General features: G+C 44.6%; 1 protein-coding gene across 2 annotated transcripts in view; it reads left to right on the forward strand.

Annotated features, from left to right (window-relative positions):
• MICU1 (mitochondrial calcium uptake 1) overlaps positions 1–21,487 on the forward strand; it is a 116,221-nt gene that overhangs the window by 14,371 nt on the left and 80,363 nt on the right. For both annotated transcript variants that reach the window (XM_075717732.1, XM_075717731.1), the window contains exons 4-5: positions 13,684–13,873; positions 20,579–20,741. In XM_075717732.1, the coding sequence (XP_075573847.1) occupies positions 13,684–13,873; positions 20,579–20,741 (353 nt within the window). The remainder of the gene's footprint in view (positions 1–13,683; positions 13,874–20,578; positions 20,742–21,487) is intronic.

Below are 21,487 nucleotides of genomic sequence, written 5' to 3' on the forward strand. Positions count from 1 at the left end.
CAATGTCTGTAACTGTAAAATAAAAGTACATCCAGGCTTACAGTGTTGCTTCAATTACTTGGCATACAGCTGTTGAATAAGAGGAGGAACAAAACTGATGTTTGGTGTAGAAAATACTTCATACTGACGCCTGTAGGACTTTTAAACAGACTCTCAAATAGGCATTTTAACATTGTGTTTAAATAAGCGAGGGATGAGAAACGGCAAATTTCCTTTTGTCTTTCACAATATATAAATTGAGTGATTATTCATGTTTAAGAATAAGTGTAGGCAAATAAAAAAATGTTTGCAATGACATCCTGGGTTATCCCGGTAGTTACATCCTGGGTTGTTACAGTAAGTAGCAGTCAGTATAATGAATTAGTTATGAAAGGTAATTTATTATTATGAAAGGTAAATACGTAATACATGTAGCCAGGGCACGGGGATCGAATAAGCCAAGTGTCACTGCAAATGTAATTTATATACTACAGAGAGAAACGTCTGTGTGCATCTGAGTATCTACACTTTGCAGTAGGCGATTTTGATTTACTAAACGCTGCAGCGGTATTTAAATGGGAAGCAGGTTAGTGAGGTTCTTCGCGTAACCAGTTCTGTTGGTGCAGTCCGTCGCAGGGATGACCTGCGATGGTTGTTTTCCTTCAGTTAGTGAAGCAACTCTGCTTTTGCTGTGATGTGAAACTCTCCCGTGCCGCACAGTTAGTCTCTGAGGGGTCCAGCAGGTCCAGAGCGTGGCTCTCTGAGCATCGCAAGCAATTACTGGCCCTTTGATGGCCGATGACTCTAGCGAGGAACCTGTGCCTCTGCTTGACCTGGGATGGTTTGTCAATGAAGCTGAGCCACTCCATTGCCCTTTGAGTAAGGAATGCAGTAAGGGATGCTCTCCTGCAGGCTGTCAGTGAAGTTTTCTTTTAAGATGAGGGATGTCTCCCTCTTTGTCGTCTTATAATGAGTTTTCTTTACAGTTAAGGCATTAAAGATGTAATAGGCTGAATCAAGAAGCAATTGACAAAAATCTTAACACTTCTTGGGCTGGGTAAGTAAGAGTTGATGCAGTGTTAGAGGAAGAGCAGTAATGAAAGGAAAAGATTATTTGACTTGTATTTCTTCTTTTCATCTGCATAGAGCTTTGTGTAAATGGCCCAACTCTTCTCGACTGACATGTAGGAAGCAAGACTGCATCTCTTATCAGTACTTAAAAAAAACCCAACCTTTTTATTTCAGAACAGATTTCTTGTACTTCTGATGATGAGGAACCTTGCAAAAAGGGAAAATAGAAAGACAGGACTTCTCAGGTGGTTCCTGACTGTCATGTGCGGCCTGAAACTGGTGTATTTCAGACTGGTTCTGTAGGATATGCTTTGAGCAGTATCGGAAACCAGTGCTGGGATAAGGAAGCCCACACAAAGGTAGAGGAGAAGTCAAGGATTGAAAAGATGTATGTAAAAACACCAGGGGCTGTATGATGCGAGATGGGTAAGACTTATTTTGTGTCTTCCTAAGGCTGGAGGTGGGTTGATGGGATCTTTGTGTTTGATCTGCATCTGTGTGCAGCTTTCTGCATAGCTGCCCCTTGCAGGTGAGTGTTGGTCTTGTTGCCTTCACTGTCCTTCAGGAGCTCCTGATGCCTGCTTTTGGTGGAATATATCTCATCTAGGAGATTACATCAAGGAGTAATGGTTTTAAACTAAAGGAGAGTAGATTTAGACTGGGTATAAGGAAGAAGTTTTTTACACTGAGGGCGGTGAAGCACTGGACCAGGTTGCCCAGAGAGGTGGGAGATGCCCCATCCCTGGGAACATCCCAGGCCAGGTTGGACGGGGCTCTGAGCACCCTGGGCTGGTTAAAGCTGTCCCTGGCACTGCAGGGGCTGGGCTGGGTGGGCTCTGAAGGTCCCTTCCAACCCAAAGCGTTCTATGATTCATCTAAATAATTACACGACAGGAGTAGCTAATGCTGCTCTGTTCTGCCGTGATGAAGAATACTTCAGCAATGCAAATAACTGAGCTTAGAAGACTAATGAAGTTTACCCTTGCTAAGCAGTAACTTAAACTCTGAGGCTTTCCAGCTGGCAACAGAAGCAATTAAGTATCTGGGCATCGGTATAATGAATTGAATTAATTAATTGAAATAAATCTTGGCACAGTCATTGGCTAATCTAAATGAGGCATTAATATATGAGAAGTACTGAACCTCACAGTTTGCAGCAAGCTTAATGTTTATAAAAAATATTCTGTTACCGATACTTGCATAAAACTTGCATTCGCTATTTGTAGTACCAAGTACTGATTTACTGTGTTATTAAATGGCCACAGAGATCTTCTTTATGTCACAAACCTTCCTGGCTGAACCTGTGGGCGGTGGGCATACGTGAAAGCATTTAAATTGGTGTTTTAGTGCTGAAGCTTGTCACTCAATCAACCTAATATTTAATGAAATAAGGGAGCGAATGTACCTTTGGGGAGCGCAGAAGGATCTCTGTAAGCCGAGCCCTACCAGTGCTGTTCCTGATCGACTGGAAGTATTTGGTTACGCTTAATTTCTTATCCTTCCGCAAATATATTAGCGGTAAGAATAAGAGCAAGACATCTTTGTTGCTCTGGGAGTTGGTTAACAAGACCTTTGCTACGGGTGTGTTTGCGCCTAACGTGGTACTCGGTCTTACTTTGCTGCCTCCCCTTGGCCTTAATCTGTGCTCTTCTGGTTCTTGCCCCATCCTGTGCCTAAGGTGAAACAATTAAGCTCCAGGTACCCGTCTCCCCGCCCTGGCAGTATATTCTCATTCTGTTACAAGCTCTTCTTTTTCAGGCTTCACTTCTCACCAGCAAGCTGAGCTGTTTTGGTGCTGGCTGCCACTTCTGCAGATTCCATTCCATCTCTGCCATTTCCTTCTTATTTCCTCCACTCTTTTCTCCTTTGGCCACCCTGTATCAGGTGCCCAGTTGCTTTACTGGACGATCCTCTGTAGGAAAGACTCTTCATCTTCCTTGCTCTGCTGACCTTCGCTGCTTTTTGTGTTTGGCTTTTCTCCGTAGGCGCTTCTGAAATGAATTTTGAAGCCGAGATCAGCCCTTAGCTAACTCTGTTTAAGAATGCATTGCTTTTTTTGCATCGGTGTCTTAGGGGCTTTAGAGCAATTTGCTTAGAATACATTTTTAATGGCAGAATTGCTGGAAATATCTTACGCCAGCTGAAACTGAGACTTTAAAAAAATCTTTGTTCAGTAAAACAAAGGAAACCACATAAATCATAGTCAAGAGGGGAGAAACCTGTTTTATAGCTATAGATGTGTCAGGTACTACTTAACCTGATGTAGGAGAGAAAAGATGAAAAAATGTAGGTATTATCCATGTCACGTTATTTTTATTTTGAGAGCTCTGCTCCATTTTTTTTAATTCTTTGTGAGAGGTGACAGGCTTAAGGGACTATCCTTGGGGTTGCAGCGCTGAGGGTTTTCTTCTAACGTGTGAAGACACATTGATCTATGAGTGGTGTCTTGTAAGAGCACTGTGTCCTTTCAGGTGGCTTTTGGCTTCATATTATTTTTACCCATGAGCAGCAGGGGAAGGAAAGAATCTGATCCCGGGGAATGAGCCAAAGTCAAAACTGGAGTCAATTAGGAAAACATCTGAACTGCCCTGGGGGGGGAGTGACCTCGGCTGACCTGCAGAGCTGAAAACACAGGTATTGCCCTAAGCCTGCAGAGCCCTGTAGTTTGACCAGTGCACGTTCATAATATTTTATTTAAGTGTTGCATAGCAAATCAGAGCTGGGATTTGTGCAGAGAAGCCAGGTGGAAATACAAGAAACTGCTTCCTGAATCGTCTTGGTTTGCTGCGACTTCATGGGGACTACACTCTGAATTTCCTGTCTTTTAACAGCATAAGCGTTGTTTGAACCCTGCGTCTTTAATGTCACTGGAAATGGCACTTTTAAATCTCTTTTTTAAAAATATGGGTGCCCTCTGGTGGCCAAGTTCATGCCTGCTGCCTCCCCTTTGCACCAAGTAAGTAGAAAGACCTTGCCCTCAACCCCAAGAGCACGTTGGCCATCCTCCAGTAGCAATCTGGAAGGCAACATCTCTCCAAGAAGTCACATCATTTGGGAGTGGAGTAGGGGGAACAATTTCCTGGCTCAGTAGAGGAAATGCAGATATTGTAAATATCACGTAGTTTTGATTAGTTCCTGATTTGGAAGTAAAGTGCCAGTGCAGTTATTGAGTGTCACCCCTTTAGGGTCTAGTCTTGTCACGGCTGTCGCTTTCTTACGATGTTCGGTGTCCACCACCACCCGATGGCCCAGCTGCCTTCTGGGCTGTGCTAAAGGTTGGATCTGCGGGGAGGAAGCGAGGGAGAAGACTAGGGATGGGCATAATGTTCATTAATTAAGGCTTTAAAACAGAAATTAGCCTAACCTTGGGGTTCTTTTATCGCTTCTTACTTTGGCAAACTTCTACAGCTTCAGCTGTCTCCTGCAGTTGGCTGTTGCTGAGGCTTGCTGGTGGAAGCTACGTGGGTTTTTTGGGTTTTTTTGGTTTTTTGGGTTTTTTTGGTGTCTAGACCACATATGGGATCATGTGTTATTGCTGCTCGTGTGGCCAGCTGAAGAGAACAAAAGGCTTGTGAGGTTGAGGAGGCTTCGTTTAACCATGACGCAGCCCATCTGCTTTCAGTCTGCCAAAAAGGCTGAGGGATTGCATGAGGTACAGGCTGGGAAGGGAATAATGCTATTAAATACCCTAGAGTTTATGTTAGAGCAGAACAGTTTTTCAATAGTATTAATAGAGACATAGCGGGGGATTGCTCCCTCCTCGACTTGCAGCTGAATTCATTGTGACTTTTGTCCCAGGAGCATGAGGCCAAATTCTCAGAAGCGTGCAGCTATGTGAACGCATCCCAGACTGGAGAGGAAAAAGTGGTGCCAGGAATGACCTTCTCTGGTCTTCCAGTTGTGAATAATGGTATGGCCTGAAAGCTGTGGTGGTAGCCCTGTCTCTGAGTGACCTCCCATGATCTTCCCCTGCTGTCTGCTTTTAGCTAAAGACCAGGTTTCATGGGAATTAAGAAATCTGAAGGGATCTCGCTTCCCCCACAAGGGATCTTGTAGCCTACATGCCTCTTTCCATAAGTCGGTTAAAGATTTAGCACTCCTTTGGTTCCCCGAAGCAATACGATGTTCCCTGCATTTAAACAACCCCATCTTGCACGTTCTAGCTGTGAGTTGGTGGTCAGATGCTCGGAGCACTCTTCCTTTCTTCTTCCCCACTGACCTGCTCGAGTTCCTCTCTATTTCTAGAGAATTATTTTATATAAGTTTAGTCCTCTGGCAACACCACTTATCATAGCTCTACATTTGCTCCCTTGTGTTCCCGTGTCCTCAATGGAAATGAAGATGGATGGAGTAGGACGGTCAGATAGACAAAAACTGCTTGTTGGGAGCCTATAAAACGCTCTGGTGTGGAAACACCTGCTTTGCTCTGTGCATGTGAATAGGCTCACCCATTTCTTACTGCCCTGCAGGCCCGAGCCTGTAGTTTGCACAACAAAACCAGCTGCTGCGGTGATTGATGTTGTAGCACATCTTCACTTCATGGCTTGTTGTGTTATTGCGGATGGTCTGGGAAAGGGAACAGATGCTGATGAGAATTCACGTTCCTTCCTTGCCAGGTAACTGGGTGCTGGGGCTGCTCTTTCTTAAGAGAGTTCTTCACGATGCTTAATTATAGATACAGGCTGGTTAAACTAGATGGAAAATAGTGTGTGTTGGATTAATGAATTCGTGTTCACATTTTATATTTGCAGAGAGATCTGATTTGTCTGTCCTCACAGACAAGCTAAATATTTTCAAGGAACTTGGAAAAAATAAATATTGAAAGTCACAATTCACATCAGTTTTTCTTTAGTTGATATTAGATGTGTATAACACGCCTGGTAAGTGAACAGTGCTTCAGCGCAAATGAACTCCTCGATTGCTGCGGGTGCAAGTAGACGTAATGCAGACAGCTCCCCAGAATTACTGCTTGCCTTGGCTAAGCTCTGCTTGAGCCGGAGCTTATCTCCTCCCCCTTCAGCGGGAGGAGCCCGCTCAGTCTTGGCTTTTCAGTAACCATTGGGGGAAGAGAATCTGTACATCAGGGAAATTGTTAATTGCCTGCACTGTGTACCAGGCTCTGTTATCGTCGGCCTCAGTGCATGCTAGTGCCTACTTTCAGCCATTTCTTGGTTTTGTTATTAGGTTACAGAGCTTTCCAGCCTGTTCCTCTACCAGGAACGCAAGCTATGATCAATTTACTCCTTTATCTCAGCGTGGGAGGAGTAAGCTCTCTGACTCCGAAAAAACCTACCCTACTAAATATTTAATTTGTGGCTTTTGATTGAGTAGGATTTAGAGAAAAAAGATGCTAAAAAGCTGAAGAGCCTGAGCACAGTAGCCTAGGAGGGCTGCCTCAGTGCCAAACGGGAGCGCTGTTTAATATTTAGCCGTGATTTGAGATTCCTGTACTTGTACTTACAGAGTTTACATTTGTCCTTAAGACTGCAATGATTCACTGGGAGTTAGGATCAGCTGATGATCCACTAAAGCACAAAGTGGCTTTCACAGGCATTAAAGTCTAGTATGGATGAAACTAGTCACATAAACACGTCTCTGCTCGTTGTGCCTGGATGTTCCCCTCGCTCTTTGGCCATCTTGATGGGTATTGTGTGCTTGCTTGTGCTCGGCTTACTGAGCGAGCGAGACTGTGATTTCGGGTTCTCTCTGAATCTTGACTGATAGAAGGCAGGGGACCCAGGGACTCTCCTCTTCTAGCTCATTAATAAAAGAGGTGGCGTAGGGCCAGGAACTTACCCTTGTCAGGGCTTGCAAGCTCAGCCACGTGTTGATGATCAAATGCTCATTTTGAAGCATGTTATTAACCAGTTTTTAATCCATTGCATGTTTCGTGTTGATTTTTGTGTTGCTCTGGCTTATTAATCACAGTATGCTATCATTTAGTGGCAAGTGGAATAATACAGTGTGAGAACTTGCATTTTTTTTTTTTAAGTGAATGCTACTGCGATTATCAACAACACTGGTAATTTCATCAAGAAATGACATCTGTTTAGCATAAGACTTATTTTCCATAAGCCCTTGTTGACTGTCATGAAATTCTTCTTTACCCTCCTTTAATTAGAAAGCCTAGATCAGCTTGTCTCCTCTGTCCAACATCAGTCTTTGTCTAAATAACCGGTCTGCAATAACACCCATTGCCCTGTTTTACTCTTTTTAATTATTAATAGCAATGAGTTAAAGCTTACTGAACATCAACAGCAGTTGGGCAGAGAGTCTCAGCCAACTCTTAATAAAACTAAACCTCAGACTTCTGCAGAAAGCTTTATAAAGACCTCAGTAGAAAATACGTATTTGTAGTGTTGCTGTGTTACATAGACCTTTGCTACCATTCAAGCGCAGAGAGGGTGGCTGTGTTCTCTCCTTATAAGATCAGGATATATAGAATATAAAGCATTGTAAACAGAGTAAGTGTTCACTTGGAAGTATATAGTTCTGTCACTTCCAATAACATGGTAAACAATAATCTCAATTTATTACACGCTCCTTGTTATTTTTGATAACTTGGACAATAAAAAGATCGTGTTATCTTGGTCATTGCCTCCTCCTTGAGTGCTTGTGTGTCCCTTATCAATTTTCTACAGTATCTGGCTTTCAATTTATACGGAGTATATTTAACTTTCTCTTCTCATCTTTTCTGTTGCCTTATTTTTACAGGGCTTGCCTTCTTCTGAACTAAAGCTGTGAGTTTTTTCGCTTGTATTTTTTTAGCAGTTACGGCATCCTTCTCACCCTTGGCTTTAAGCTTTGAATACCCCATAAAACAATCTTCAGCAGTTGGTAGTTGTCATTCTAAGTCAGACTTACTTGTGTCTGTTGATCTGGCTCATAATTGCAAGCTTTATATAGTCAGGCTCATACAAACCCACAAGTATTGTAAGAAATAATAAGAAACCAAGGGGGGAAAAAAAGACTTTCAGTGTTTATTGAGGGCACCTTAAAAAGCTTGTAGCATCAGAGCTTTGCCTCCCTTACTTTCCCAACCTAAGATATTTTTTCCTTGACAACAAACGCTGGTGAGCGGCAGTGGTGAAGGGTGTTGAGCTTGCTGTCTTTTGGGGGGACAAGGGATAGAGAATAGGATGCCAGCTGTGATCTTACTGGGTTCGTGTGGTCATCCTACCTCATGCTTCTTGCTATCTCTGCGAGCCTCGCTTTTTTTTGTTCAGTTACCTTCCCTTGCTGTACTGTCTGCATGCCCAGGAGCAAATACAAGGGGAGCTGGAGCAGTGACTGAAAGCAACCGCTGTTTTCTTGGCGGGGAAAAAAGAAGCTATCAAGCCCATCAGCCTTCAAAGTACAGTTCGGATCAAGAGAAGTTCAAGCGAGCAGGGTGTTTGGGGGGTGAGGAGCACAGGCTTGCAGCTCTGTGCATGCCAAATGTTATCCGAGTTGTAGCTGTGTGCACCCCTCAGGGCTGCAGCTCGGGGGTACGGTCCCGTACCCCGGTCCCGTACCCCGCTCGGGGTGAGCTCTGTTTGGAAATGTAAGCAGCATCTCCTGGATTCAGAAATTAGCAGATTTCTATTTTATGAGGATATGAGGGTAACGTCAGTAGGATGCCTCCAGCGTGCGTTGTTAGGGTTGACAGCCTTCGTGAAGCAATTATTTGCCTCTGCGGGCTATCGGGGAGTCATCTCTAAGAGCAGCGTGTTATGCCACATGATCCAAGTTAGCTGGTAAGACTGACTTAAAACCATTCAGGTTCATCTTTTTCAGAGTAGTCCCCTTCAAGGGGCTTGAAGCAGAGGTCCTCATGCTCTGGCCCGTCCGTCTGCGCCCACGTGCTGGTGCCAGTGCCTAAACTGGGCTGCGGCAGAGGCGTGTGGGAGGGAGCATGAGAAATCAGCTAGTCTGCTGCCAAGGCAGGTCTGGGTGCCTCCAAGCTAGCCCTGACAGGCAGCTGTCTCACCTATTTTTAGCAATTCCCTGGTGATGGAGAGAGCAGTGATGGAATAAATCCTCCCCGGCAGCTGATTCCAGCGTTCCCGTCCTGAACATGAAACGCTTTCTGTGTATGTACATGTATGTATGCACAGGCTTCTCCTCCTTCCCCTGGTGTATAAGTCTCTTCCCTTATGATGTCCCTAAGCACATGTCCTGTGTCTTGTCCTGTCCTCGCTGGACCAGGAGAACAGTCCTGCAGCAGCTCTTTTATATAAATCACAGTTATCTCGCCTTCCTCTTTTCCATCTTTCTTACAGCAATCTGACTTACTTAGGTCAGTTTTTTCCACAGTGTGTTCTGGACGCTTAACCATTCCTGCTGCTCCCTGTCGGATCTTCTCCAGTTGGTCCAGCTCTGTCAGTAGCTGAAGGCGCTTTCTGCAGGGACGTTCCTGCTGCGAGCTGGGGTGGAAGGGAGGACGCGCGCATCTCGCAGGCTACGCTGCCGTCTCGTTATGTTCTTGGACCTATTTTAGGCTATGGCTCGTATCCAGAGCTGTCTCTTCAGTCTAATTGTTCACGTTCATCTCCGGAATCTGTCTTAATTTTGGTGTGTTCGTTGCAGTTCTTGCCACAAATTCATTGTGCTAATTTATGTCAGTGTCAAATACCGTGAAAGATGAGGAAGGAAGCAAAGTAGTAAAAAGCCCTGTGAGTGGGGTGACATCCTGAAAAATTAGGCTGTGGATCTTCATCATTTCCGGTTAATTTCTTATTAAAGTTTCAGCTAACTAATTTAGTTGCTGAACATGGTTGAGTTGAGGGTGAGACAGAGCTCCTCAATTAAAGTACTTCCTATCCCTGGAGGTTGCCTATTTTTATGAGTGTTGTGTCCAAACTTGCTTTTGCATTTCAATATGAAAGCCTGAAGTTTTAAGTGGCTTTTAAACCTCACTTGGATGTCTCCAGATGTTTACATGCAAGGAGAGTGGCAACTCTATTCAACTGAAGGACGCATCTGTCAGGCAGGATTCCTCTCTCCTGCTTTTTGTGTGGTGGCAAGGTCTTTGCTGACTCCTGAGTGCCCAAATTCTTGTTAGATCTCCTGTGTTTCTTTCTGAGACTAAATAGCATCTGATAGCTGAGGACTTTTCCACTCTCTTCAGGATTAGAATAAGTGAGCGCTGTTATCTCTGGCACGAAGCTGTGTTCTTTTAACACACTGTTCTGCTTCTGTCTCTCAAAAAAGAAGAAAAATATTTTTACTTGAGGCATTGTGATTTCTGTAATGGGAAGACCTGCAACTGTGGACTACCTTGCCAATGCCTGGTGTGAGTCCTGGGATCCTTCGTGGATGTATGTCCTACGGTTGCACGCATTTGGCTTTCTCAAAGAATGATTTGCTAAGTGGGAATTTAGCATTGAGTAGTCCTCCCTGGTAGCTAGGCGGTTTTCTCTGGGGATGATGAACCTAATCTTACACTTGATTGTCGGCTTTCTCCAAGGATTAAAAGAAGAGATTACTAAGTAGGTGTGAAATACAGTCTTTGCCTCAAATTCAATTCACTGGCTGGGGGGGCGGGGGGTAAAAAACCCGAAGAGACTGGGAGGGTTGAATCTTGGCAGCTAGGATCCGGGGCAGGCACACTCCGTGGAGAGAGGCTGGCAGCCAGCCTGGGCACACGGTGAAGGGAGTCTTTGTATTTTCATTTCCCTTTTGTGCAGAAGCTGTAGCAACAGACATGGCGTTGGAAAGTCAGTCTCATCAAAAAAGGAGGTGGAGGGTCTTCACTTGCCGATGGCAGGCCAGCAGGGTGGATATTTCTGGAGCTATGGGGTTTTTCCAGCTGTACGCTGACATCTGCGTTGAAAGACTCCTTTATGCGGGTGCAGTATGGAAGTTGCAGGTGTTGGAAGCCAAGAATTTCAACAGAGGATGGTTGTGCAGGATGTAAAATACACAGAGTAGTAGCTGTACGTGGAGAGCAGATCATTCAATGGTTAATTCAGTGAGTAGTTTGGACCGTGGCCCGAAGGTGAGGAATAGCAGGTACTGTTTGAAACCTTGCTTGAGAAGTAGACTACAAGTTCTGCTTTTATTCTCGTGGCCCATCTTGCTTGTATGCTGGGAAGGTGATCTAACTGTAGAGCAGAGTTAATTACCTAGGTGAACTAGAGGCGGGGGAAAAAGCTGACTGTATTCAAACAGCCTACATCTGTATTGCTGTAGCCAACTGGCTTGACAGCGTGATGGATTGAAGGAATGCGTAGGATTTGCTGAAAATGTTTGATTTTGAATTTCATCTACCCCTTCTCTGGCTTGCTAGCTGTCAGTCAAGCATTACAGGAGCAAATCTTCACTGGTACAACTATTCTCTGGCATGTTTCATACAGACTAGCTTGGTTGTGTAGATAAGCAATCGATTTTCTACTGCTTTTTTCTCCCCAGGACCTTATCCCAAGAGGTTCTCTCAGAGCTGCTTAAGACTGGTGTCTTGCCTACACAAGGGCTTTCCTTGTCAGCGCTGCTGCTGTAGCCTCAGCTGGCAACAGCTTGTTCTAGCAAACTGTGTATCAGCCAAAACCACAGCTCCTCAAGGACGTGCCAGTGCTGATTAAACTTTCAGGAAGGGCTTCAGGAGAGGTGCCAGCATGGACTTTGTGCTCCAAGAGACAGATCGGCTGTCTGGCTCTTCTGGGGAGCTACTTATCAGTATCTTATCTCAGGTTTGGATCCTGTCTCGGAAAGTTTGGTTCAGTGGAAGTCTTAAAGATGGTGGTTTGCTTTTAAGACTTAAGAACATATATTGGCAGATAAAGGCTCAAGACCTTTTCAGAAAGGAAAGGCTGGCATGTTAGACTTGATTTTGTGTGAAAAGGCTTGGTGAGTACCGCTCTTCACCAAGCATTGGCGTATTTTATTAAAACAAACCCTTGCGATGGAGTTGTATCTTGTCCCAGCGTGGACTAGAAACCTCTGAACTGCTTTAACCCAGCTGTAGTGCCATGGATTATCACATTTCAAAGCAATGCAGGGAACTCGATGGTGGTTGTTCAAGTGCTTTCGGTAGTTTGCTGAAGTACTTACCACAATATAACAAAAGTTAATTTGCTTTCGTCATGATTCACTCTATTCTTAAGTATGCTCTTTGGGAGTTTATTCTAGAATAATAAAGTTTTTGCTTCCCACCAGTACTGTGGAAGGATCTGAGTTCTTTAGTCCTTCCCCATTTATCCTGTATGGCGACTGTTAGTGAATCATTGGATGTCGGTAAAGAGTGAGTTGTCTTTTATTTTGGTACCATTTAAATTAATTGAAGGAGCTCCTACCCACATTTTTTCTCTTTGGAAGATGATGCGCCGAGACTGCTGCAAAGCTGTGTATTGCTGGGGAGACAGGCACAGACTCTTCTCTGTTAATTTTACATACCACATCTGTGTTTTCCAGGAAACTGGTAGAATGAAATATGTGTAGCCTTTTGCTGAAGAGCTTGGGAGACTTAAAAAAATCTTGGTTTGTTTTGGTTTTTTCTCCCAAGGCAGCCTTTCTTGAATAAAGTCATGCAGCTGTAAATGACCGTGTTCACAGTTACTGGGAGTACCGGAGTACCAGCCTTCATCTGAAGGCTGCTGGCTAACGAGTGGCACCTAACTGCATGCGAGCCCTGTACCCCGTGATTAGTCCAAAATAAATCACCAGGAACGTGAAGTAAAGGTGGCTTCGCTTAAGTTACAGGCAGGCTAGGCTGTTTGCCTGAGCTGTTTGAGCTCTTCAGAATGAGAAATAATTTCATCAAACTGTTCTCTTTGTGCTTGTGACATGTTAATGTATCCTTAGAGATGATGATTTCACTGATGTTCGTCTGGTCTGAGCTCTGTCTGGTTATAAACAGCTTTACAGGATAAGCACAGGAAAGCCATAGCATTGTTTGGCTTATGGATTTATCCTGCTTTTTAGTTAACCACCCTATTGCCAGTTGCAATTCTGCCAGTTGCTCGTGGCTTAGACTGAGCGATTTTTGAGTATCGAGTCTTGCTCTACAAACATGGTCGCTGAAGATCTTTGTATTCAGACAGCAAGGGACGGGGGTCCTTCGCCAGAGTTGCATTTCCAGCTCGAGGACAGAACTCCAGTTTTTGTCGTCACAAATCCTGTAGCACTGGAATTTAGAAGAGTCACTGGTGGAAGAGGGAAATAAAACGGCCTGTCACCTGCTGGAGATAGAAAATAAATCAGTTGAGCTGAAACAAAGAGGCTATTCTTTCTGAATCCTGCAATGCTGATGGTAAAACACACTTCTGTCACTTTTTATATAAAATCTTTTTTGCGGGAGTGAATTTAGCGCTAGAGGAGGTATGGTATACCCTTCCCAGTCTTTCTTGCATGTGTATTTGTTGGGAGAGGGTACAAAAATTCACTGACTGATTTGCTCTGGTGTTCTTGGACTGGGAAGACTTACCGTGATTATTAGTTTGGGGTTTCGGGTGACGGGGTGGAAACTTGATTACAGCAGGGAGAAGCACGCAATATTCCAAGGAGACTGATCACTTCTTTGCTTTTGCTTTGCCATCCTCCACGCTGAAGTGTAACAAGTGTTTCATTCGGGGAGAGCCTTGTAGGGCCACCTTTGTAGCCTTAGCACCCCCCTCAATAATATCCTAAACCGGTGTTTTCTTTTGCCTTGTACAGGGCCTATGCAGAAGACTCGTCCTCTGTAAAGCACAATCTGAGGACAGAGCCGAACGAGAAGGGGAAGCACGAGGAGGAGGAGGAGGAGGAGAGCGGTGGCGGTGAGGGTAGAAAGGCCGTTGCATCGGGCGACGAGGAGGCTCGGCCGGAAGGGAAGAGGAAGAAGCGTTCCGGGTTCAGGGACCGTAAGGTACCAAACCTGGGTGTGTTACACCTGCAGCCATTGCACTGTACTGGAAAAAGGGAGGATTTGCAGAACGTTTTATTCAGATTGTGGTACAGCGCGTGTATAGAGTCTGACTTGTGCTCTGTATTTGTCTTTATTTTCTAAGGGACGTTACTGTTTTGGGAACCTACTTTCTTGGCTTGGCATGCTACCTTGAATTTCTTTAGGTTGAAACTTGTTTATTTGGAAAGCACAGTACACTGATCCTCTGAAATGGTGACCTCTTTTCCCATCTCCAGTTGGATGTCTGAGAAGTGGCTCACTCGGAAATCAAGGCTCCTGCTTTTACGGCTGTTAGGATGGTGCATGCAAAGTAGGGAATCGGCACAAAAGCTTTAAAACCATCTAGGGCATCCAGCACGTGTGTCTCCGTGAGTCCGTCTGTTTGCTTGTGAACGTACACAGCGTCTTGTAGGAAGAAGTAGCGGATGAGTGTGGAAAGGAGGGTTATAGGAAAGGCGAACTTTAATTTTTCCTTTAATCATTCCATGTAAACGTAGTTGCTGAAATACAGCCTCACTCCCTATTCGTGGTTAGTCGTGCATCTCTGTTGATGCTTATGCGTATTTAATTTTCATATCGGACACATTTTCAAGAGGAGGAAAGCTTGAGTAATGAACTTATTGTCAGCTTGTGACCTGCCTTCACTGTTGGGCAATCCTGAGAGCTCTGGGCTCCTCAGAACTGCCTGACAACTAGTTTGGTACTGTCTGTAACCACTGTTATTACAAGATGTACGATTTGGTCTGATGGAGAGTCCTGTAACTGAGAGTTGGCAGACAGCAGTATTTCATTTTTTAAACCTGTCTGGATGTCAGTTTTATTGGGCTGTGTTTGATGATTTAATATCTTTGCAGTGCTAAAGAGGAGAGCGGGAGTATATGCTCTTCACAATTCCTTTCTGTATGATTTGCTTCTGATAAATCTTTTTAAGTCTGTATCCTGGAGGCTGCATCTCATTAGCTGTTAAATTGTGGATAGTCGTATAGAGTGGCTTAACAGCTTTTCATAAAAAATTAAGGGCGGTTTTGTTTGAAGTTGCTGAATCATATTCTGTTCTTGGTTAGAGTAGATTACACAACTTGAAATTTCAAGTGCCTTGAGGTATTTGGGGCTCCAAACTCTCCCTGTTGTGACATGCTGGTGGCAGCTCAGTGAAGTTATGTTGTAAGATGCTATGCTAAGATACTCAGAATTGTCCAGGAATATGGGTTCTCGGCCTCCGCTAATTTTCTTGGCATCAGGGTGTCAGGTACTCTGACAGCTTCAGCAAAACTTCAACTCTTGCCAGTACCACTCAAGAAAAGCGGGTTATTTTTTCCAGTGTCAGCAGATGGAGGCAGGTTGCAAAGAGCAAAGAAACAATCCACCTTCATCCACGCTCTTGTTTTTAAAAAAGAACATTTGTTGATACAACAAATGTCATGACTGATTTTTTTTTTTGTCTTAGGTGGCTGGTTGCTTCTGGCTAGGGAAGCCAGAGAACGTTTGTTTGCAAGCAAGGACTTTTATTCCAGTTGTTAGGAGATGTGCCTGCATTGACCAGCACTTTGCTTCCCATACTAGGCAGGGAGGAATGTGGCCACGCTTTCCAAGTAAGACGTGAGCCAAGCGTGGAGGGTGCCCAAGAGGTCCGGTGGGAACGCCGTGCAGCCTGGATCCCTTCTCAGTCCCCAGCCTTCCTTCATCCTACAGCACTTGACTCGGGAGCAGCAATTTCAGTGGGGAGAGCACTGTTTAAAACAGACCTCACGACCTTTTTGCCAACACAAGCCCTTTTCTCTCCAGCCTTAAGACGGAACGTACCTTCTGTGACCTGAACGCCAGTGTTGCTTTTGCTTGGTTTAATGCAGGATGTAACTGCTGGTCGCCCGGGTGCTGGGTTCCGTGTTGATGTTCGAGCGGCTCCGTTGTGGGCTTGGTGTTTGATCAGCGGTTGACCTAGTGAGTCATCTCAGGAGGTATGTTTAGATGTTTCCAGCTCAGATGACATTGGAAGGTGTGCCCCAGCTCCTGACTCAAAATCGGGGCTGCTCCCAGGATGTGCCGCTCCCCTAATTAGTAGCGTAGCACCTAGGGAATTCCTGACTCTTCTATATGTCTTAAAAAAAAAAAAAAAAAAAAAAGACAAGAAAACCCACAGTAAAAACCCTTTCCAGTTCTTCCCATAATCATTTGGAAATAGTGTGGGGTTTTCTTTGAGAAAAAAAATTAAGCTTAATTGAATAACACTTGATAAACAAGTTTTTTTGATAAACACTTTCAATTAAAAATTAAAGTGATAAAGATAACAAACACTTGTTTGTTATCCCTATGTTGCTTTTAATGAAGTTGATTAGTGGTGAAATAATACATTAGGCATGACATCGCTATTTTGGGTAGTGATTCAGTGAAGAGGAAGCTGAAATAGAAATCACGTGGCATCTGCTGGGGCTGGGATCGTGTGTGGCTGGTTCCAGGGCACGTGCTGTCTTGCAGCCTATGCAATGTGTAGATCCTGACTGCATGAGGGAGGAAGGGAAAAGATTGTTTGAGTGCTTCTATAGTTCGAAGGCTAATGAGCAAGTAATACATGATGTGGGTGGGCTGGCATGATAATTAATTTGATAAAAGAGTTTGCATGCAGCATTAGAACTGCTTTATCAAGATCTGCTTGCAGGGTTTGCTGGGTCCTTGCAGGTATGCTGCCTTAGGAGTGTTAGGCACGCTAAGATTTCCTTTGAGTGTGCGTTACATTAGAAAACCCAAGGAAAATAAATCCTAATTAATTTACCCTGCCTAAGATGTGTGCAGTGGAGCTGGACTGCCAGAGTCCCTGTTCTGCCGCACGGTCAGGGAGGCCCTGGTGATGCTCTGGAAGTGAATTGAGATGTTAATTTACAGCTTTATTTTCATGTCTGCACAGGGTTTAATTTTTTTCCTTTTAACCTGAGGTTTAGCATAAACGTTGACTGTCTCAGCAGCTTTGCTCTTGTAGAGCAGCAGGGATTCTTCTTCTCCCATGTAGTTACTGATAGGACGAGAGGAAATGGGCTCAAGCTGCGCCAGGGGAGGTTTAGATTGGAAATTAGGAAAAATTTCTTTATGGAAAGGGTGGTCAAGAATTGGAACAGGCTGCCCAGAGAGGTGGGGGAGTCCCCATCCCTGGAGGGGTTCAAAAAACGGGCAGAGGTGGCACTTGGGGACATGGTTTAGTCTGGTCTACCCTTGATTGGCTTAGAGTAGACTTGGTAGTGTAGGTTAATGGTTGGACTGGATGATCTTAAAGGGCTTTTCCAACCTAAACGATGCGATGATTCTGTGATTACTTGCTCCTCTTTCTCCTCCAGTACCTACTCTATTAATAAATGCCAAAAATGGACTCTTCCCTTTCGGTCACATAATATCTTTCTGGAGGCCCTTGATTACATGAGGCTGTAATTCTGGGGGCAGGATGAGAGTTTTTGGCTGGCGTCCACTGCATCGAGGACTGGTGTGTACTGGGGGAAGGCAGCCACCTGGGCGCATGCTTTGCCAGGAAAATATTTTGGAGTATTTCATAGGCGAGAGGTCGTGGGAGGAGAGACTTGTCTGGGATGACTTCATGTCCAGATTGTTTAGAAGCAGTGTTAAAAAAAAAAATCCTCACAAATGGTGGTGTGTACACCCAAATACCTACACACATGCTTTTTATCTCTGCGTTTGTGTAGAGAGATCAGGGCACCCATGTTATTGCCCACTCTGTGTGTAGCACTTGGTCTTGAACAAGCCTGTTTGTAGGATCTCGGCTGTTCCCTTCTTGATCTGGCTTCATGTTCAAGCCAGTCTTGAAGCTCAGAGAGATGGGTTGTAGCGTATTTGTTAGTTTTTGCCAGCTGATTAGATCATGTTAGCAAAAATTAGGTAATTGTGAGTTCAGCTGCGGGCAAAAGGGAAGAAGTGTTGCTGTGTTTGCTGACTTCTCATAGGGGAGTTTGAGGAAGAAGTGTGATTTCGGTTGTGATGAAGACAGCCTGTGAGATACTAAAAAGTGTTTTAGATTATACTTTTTTTGGTCTGGATCGTGAGTTATTCAAGACTGTTGTTCCTCATAATTTTTCAAGAATGTATTTGTCTAGAAAATTGTGGGGTTTGTGTATGTTATGGCTAATTGTTGGAACTCAAAAGGTTGCAAATAATTAAAATTAACAGTAGCTTCCCACAAAACTTTGAGTAGCTGTATATAATCACGTTCCCTTCCGGATCTGAAACTCAAATTGCTTAACAGGTAACACCCATTCCTTATACTGCAGTGGGCTTAGGGGGGTTGCTTTCAGCTTTCGTGGAGGTGGTAGGTCAGCTTATCTCTCTTCATCCAGACATGGCAAACTGTGTCAGAAGAAGATGGTCTTGAAGGTGGTGGAGTCCCCATCCCTGGAGGGGTTCAAAAAACGGGCAGAGGTGGCACTTTGGGACATGGTTTAGTGGCCGTGGTGATGTTGGGTTGATGGTTGGACTGATGATCTTAGAGGTCCTTTCCAATCTTAATGATTCCTAGTTTTTACTTTCATTAAAAATAATCCAGCCACCAAGGCAGGAAACACGAAATTGGTGCTCTGCCCTTAATTGGTTGAGTGGTGGACTTGGTAATGTTAGATTAATGGTTGGACTGGGTGATCTGAAAGGTCTTTTCCAGCCTAAACGATTCTGTGATTCTATGACTGACGCCTCTGGTGCAGCAGTGGAGTTGTTGAGTAAAAGAGGTACAGCTTACCTAGCTGGGTTGAAGGAAAGTGTGTGATTGTGCCTTGCAAGAAATTATTCCACCGACTTGGAAAATCAGGAGTAACAGTAAAGTCTCAGGCAGACAGGTGTTTTAGCTAGAAAGCAGGCTGTGTTGAAAGGGTGTCATGGATGGATGGAGCTGTTGGTTGTGGTCTGCGGTGTCTGCTCTCGGCTCCAGTCCTGGGCCTGACACTGTGGCTGGTTTTAGTTGTCTTGCTCAAAGGTAAAAGTACTGCACTGTGGGTTTTGGCTGACTAAGTTGGGTGGGGTGTTCTTCATAACGATATCAGGCCATGCTATGGGAAGGCGTGAGATACGGGCCCGCAATCGCAAGTCAAAAGATCACGTTGGCGTAATAAGCTACCGCCAGCCGGGTGGGAGCTGTGGGCAGAGACACGTGCAGCTGGAAGGAGCTGGGGAAGTGCGTGTTGTCGTCTACTGCGGTTCGGCTGAGAGATGGTGACTTGTCACTTGGCAATAAAACAATTGCTTTTGATCCAGTGCCCTTATCTTTGGAGGACCCTGTGGACTGAAGCAATAGAAATGGGATGAAGTTTGATTCTAGGTGCAAAGGCTGGTAACAAAAGGGAGTAGTGACAGAAATTTTCTTCTGTGCAGGTGGCTACAGGGAAAGAGGGAGCTGGTTGTATTGGTTAATGCAAGGACATTTCTGTGTTCCTGATGGGCTTGATCTTAAAAAAAGCTACGGTGATATGAAGAAGAATAGGGAGAATGCTTTAGATAACGTCAAATCCGTGGGACCTTCTGTCACGTGTTGCTTGTCCCCTGGTTGCATCTGCCGGAGAGCTGAGCTGGAACAAGTGTAGAGGAGAGAGGCTCTGCTTTCCCCAGCTATTTCACCCAAGCCTGGGTTGGGGGATTAAAAGCCTTTGGCTTGTTTTATCCTAGAAATATGAAAAATTAGAGAGGGTGTTTTCCTTCTGATAAACATCAGGGTGGAGAAGTTGTTCGAGTTAAAGGACAAGGCTGAAACAAGACCAAAGCCGTAAATGATCTACAGATGCCTTGGCAGTACCCTTGATCTTGCCTCTTCTCTTCCAGCAGATCGTTGGGTTCGGTTGTTTGGTTTTTTTTTTTCCTGTGGCTCTTGGCCAGAAGTACTGAAGGTTTCAAGTACATTATGGACTGTTAAACATGGTGTGCAATGCAGGGATAAAAAGCTGAACTAAGAAGGAAAGTTTTCTGCTGCTCTAATACATAATGAAGTGTAGGTCTTGCCTTTTTCCTCCCTTGTGGTCTTATGTTGAGATTTTTGTTTATAAAAGCTTTCTGTTCTCTTTGATCAATTCTAGCTGTGTGTTGGGGAAAGCAGTTCTAGGTACAAAATAATCACTACTGGCAGAGTTAGCAAGTGGCAGATTGGTGGGGAGAAGAGGACTGAGTAAAGAATGTTTCTGCAGAATTTTTCCAATGTGATAAAAAAGAGGAAAAAATGAGGTTGGGTGACTGAGGAAGCAGCTGCAGCTCCAAGTCGTTTTTTCCAAGACTCAGCTTGAAAGTAAAGGTCTCTCCCAGCTCTCCAAGACTTTTTTTTTTTTTTTACTTCATTTATTAATCATAAATCAGACCCCTCAACACTGCGGTTAAAATGTTGAGCTGCTTTAGATTCACAGATGCGATACTAGTGCTTTTTTATGCCATCACGAAGAGTCAAAACTTATCAATAGTAAAGACTTTTAGTGTTTGTTCTTAATTCTGGGGCATCAGAAGTTGGTACTTTCCTGGTAGTTCAAAGGCTGAGGGTGTGAGGAGTTTTGACCCTTTCAGCATTATTTCTTTCAAGCGTTGTGTTGCTGCGCACGACTTTGTTGTCATGTGGCAAAACCTTCAGAGGACTAAGGTGCTAATGTAGGTGTTGGGGGAGGAACCGTGCACATGTAATGCTGGTTTAAATTTCATTTCCAGGTGATGGAATACGAGAACAGGATCAGAGCCTACTCCACGCCGGACAAAATCTTCAGATACTTTGCCACTTTGAAAGTCATAAACGAGCACGGTGAATCAGAGGTTTTTATGACGCCGCAGGATTTCGTGAGATCGATAACACCTAATGAAAAACAACCGGAAAGTAAGTGATGTGTGTGTAGTAATTGGAGAAACTAATACAGCGAAGGGGAATAAGGTCTTCAGTCTCTGCTTACCTGATTATCTCCCATCAGTTATGTTGTCGGGTATTGTCTGTCTCATTGCGTTGAGAGGTGCGGCACAGAAGAGGAATTGCTGTCTGATGAGGGTGCTGCCACAGTCCAAAAAAGCGGTGTTCTCAATGCCTGCGTTACAGCGACGTGCAGAAGGATAACGGAGATGTAGCGCATGCAGGAGCGAGGCAGAAAGCTACCAGTGCAGCCGTGCAGGAGCCACGCTTGCCTCGCCAGCAGAGCTGGCAGCGTGTCCGTGCCAGCTTGAAGCTCGCTGACTGGCAGCAGCGCAGTGGTGCCAAACAACCGTGATCACTCAGGTTCAGAAGTGTCGGTCGCGGTATGCTCCTTGGGAGCTTTGAACCCGGGATTGCCAGGGCTAGAAAGCACCTCCTGAAGCTCTCTATTCCATCTCCGTGCTCCAAACCCAAAATTACCCTAATCCTCTCCGTGTTGCCTGACCTGCTACTGCAGCACAGTAGATCTCGTTGGTATGAGCCCTTGAAGAGCAGATGAGAGATGACTTTCTGACATATCTACTAGTGAAAGATCACCTTCAACTGAAACATTTTAAGAACTGTTCATAAACCCTCAAAAGGAAGATGCTTTGACAAGGAAAACCTTAGCAATAAAGGGGGCCAGGCAACCCCATGTGCCCGGCTGAGCTGTGGTGCTG

Source organism: Pelecanus crispus, chromosome 10 (assembly GCF_030463565.1).
Source record: "Pelecanus crispus isolate bPelCri1 chromosome 10, bPelCri1.pri, whole genome shotgun sequence".
In the NCBI taxonomy this organism is placed as follows: domain Eukaryota; kingdom Metazoa; phylum Chordata; class Aves; order Pelecaniformes; family Pelecanidae; genus Pelecanus; species Pelecanus crispus.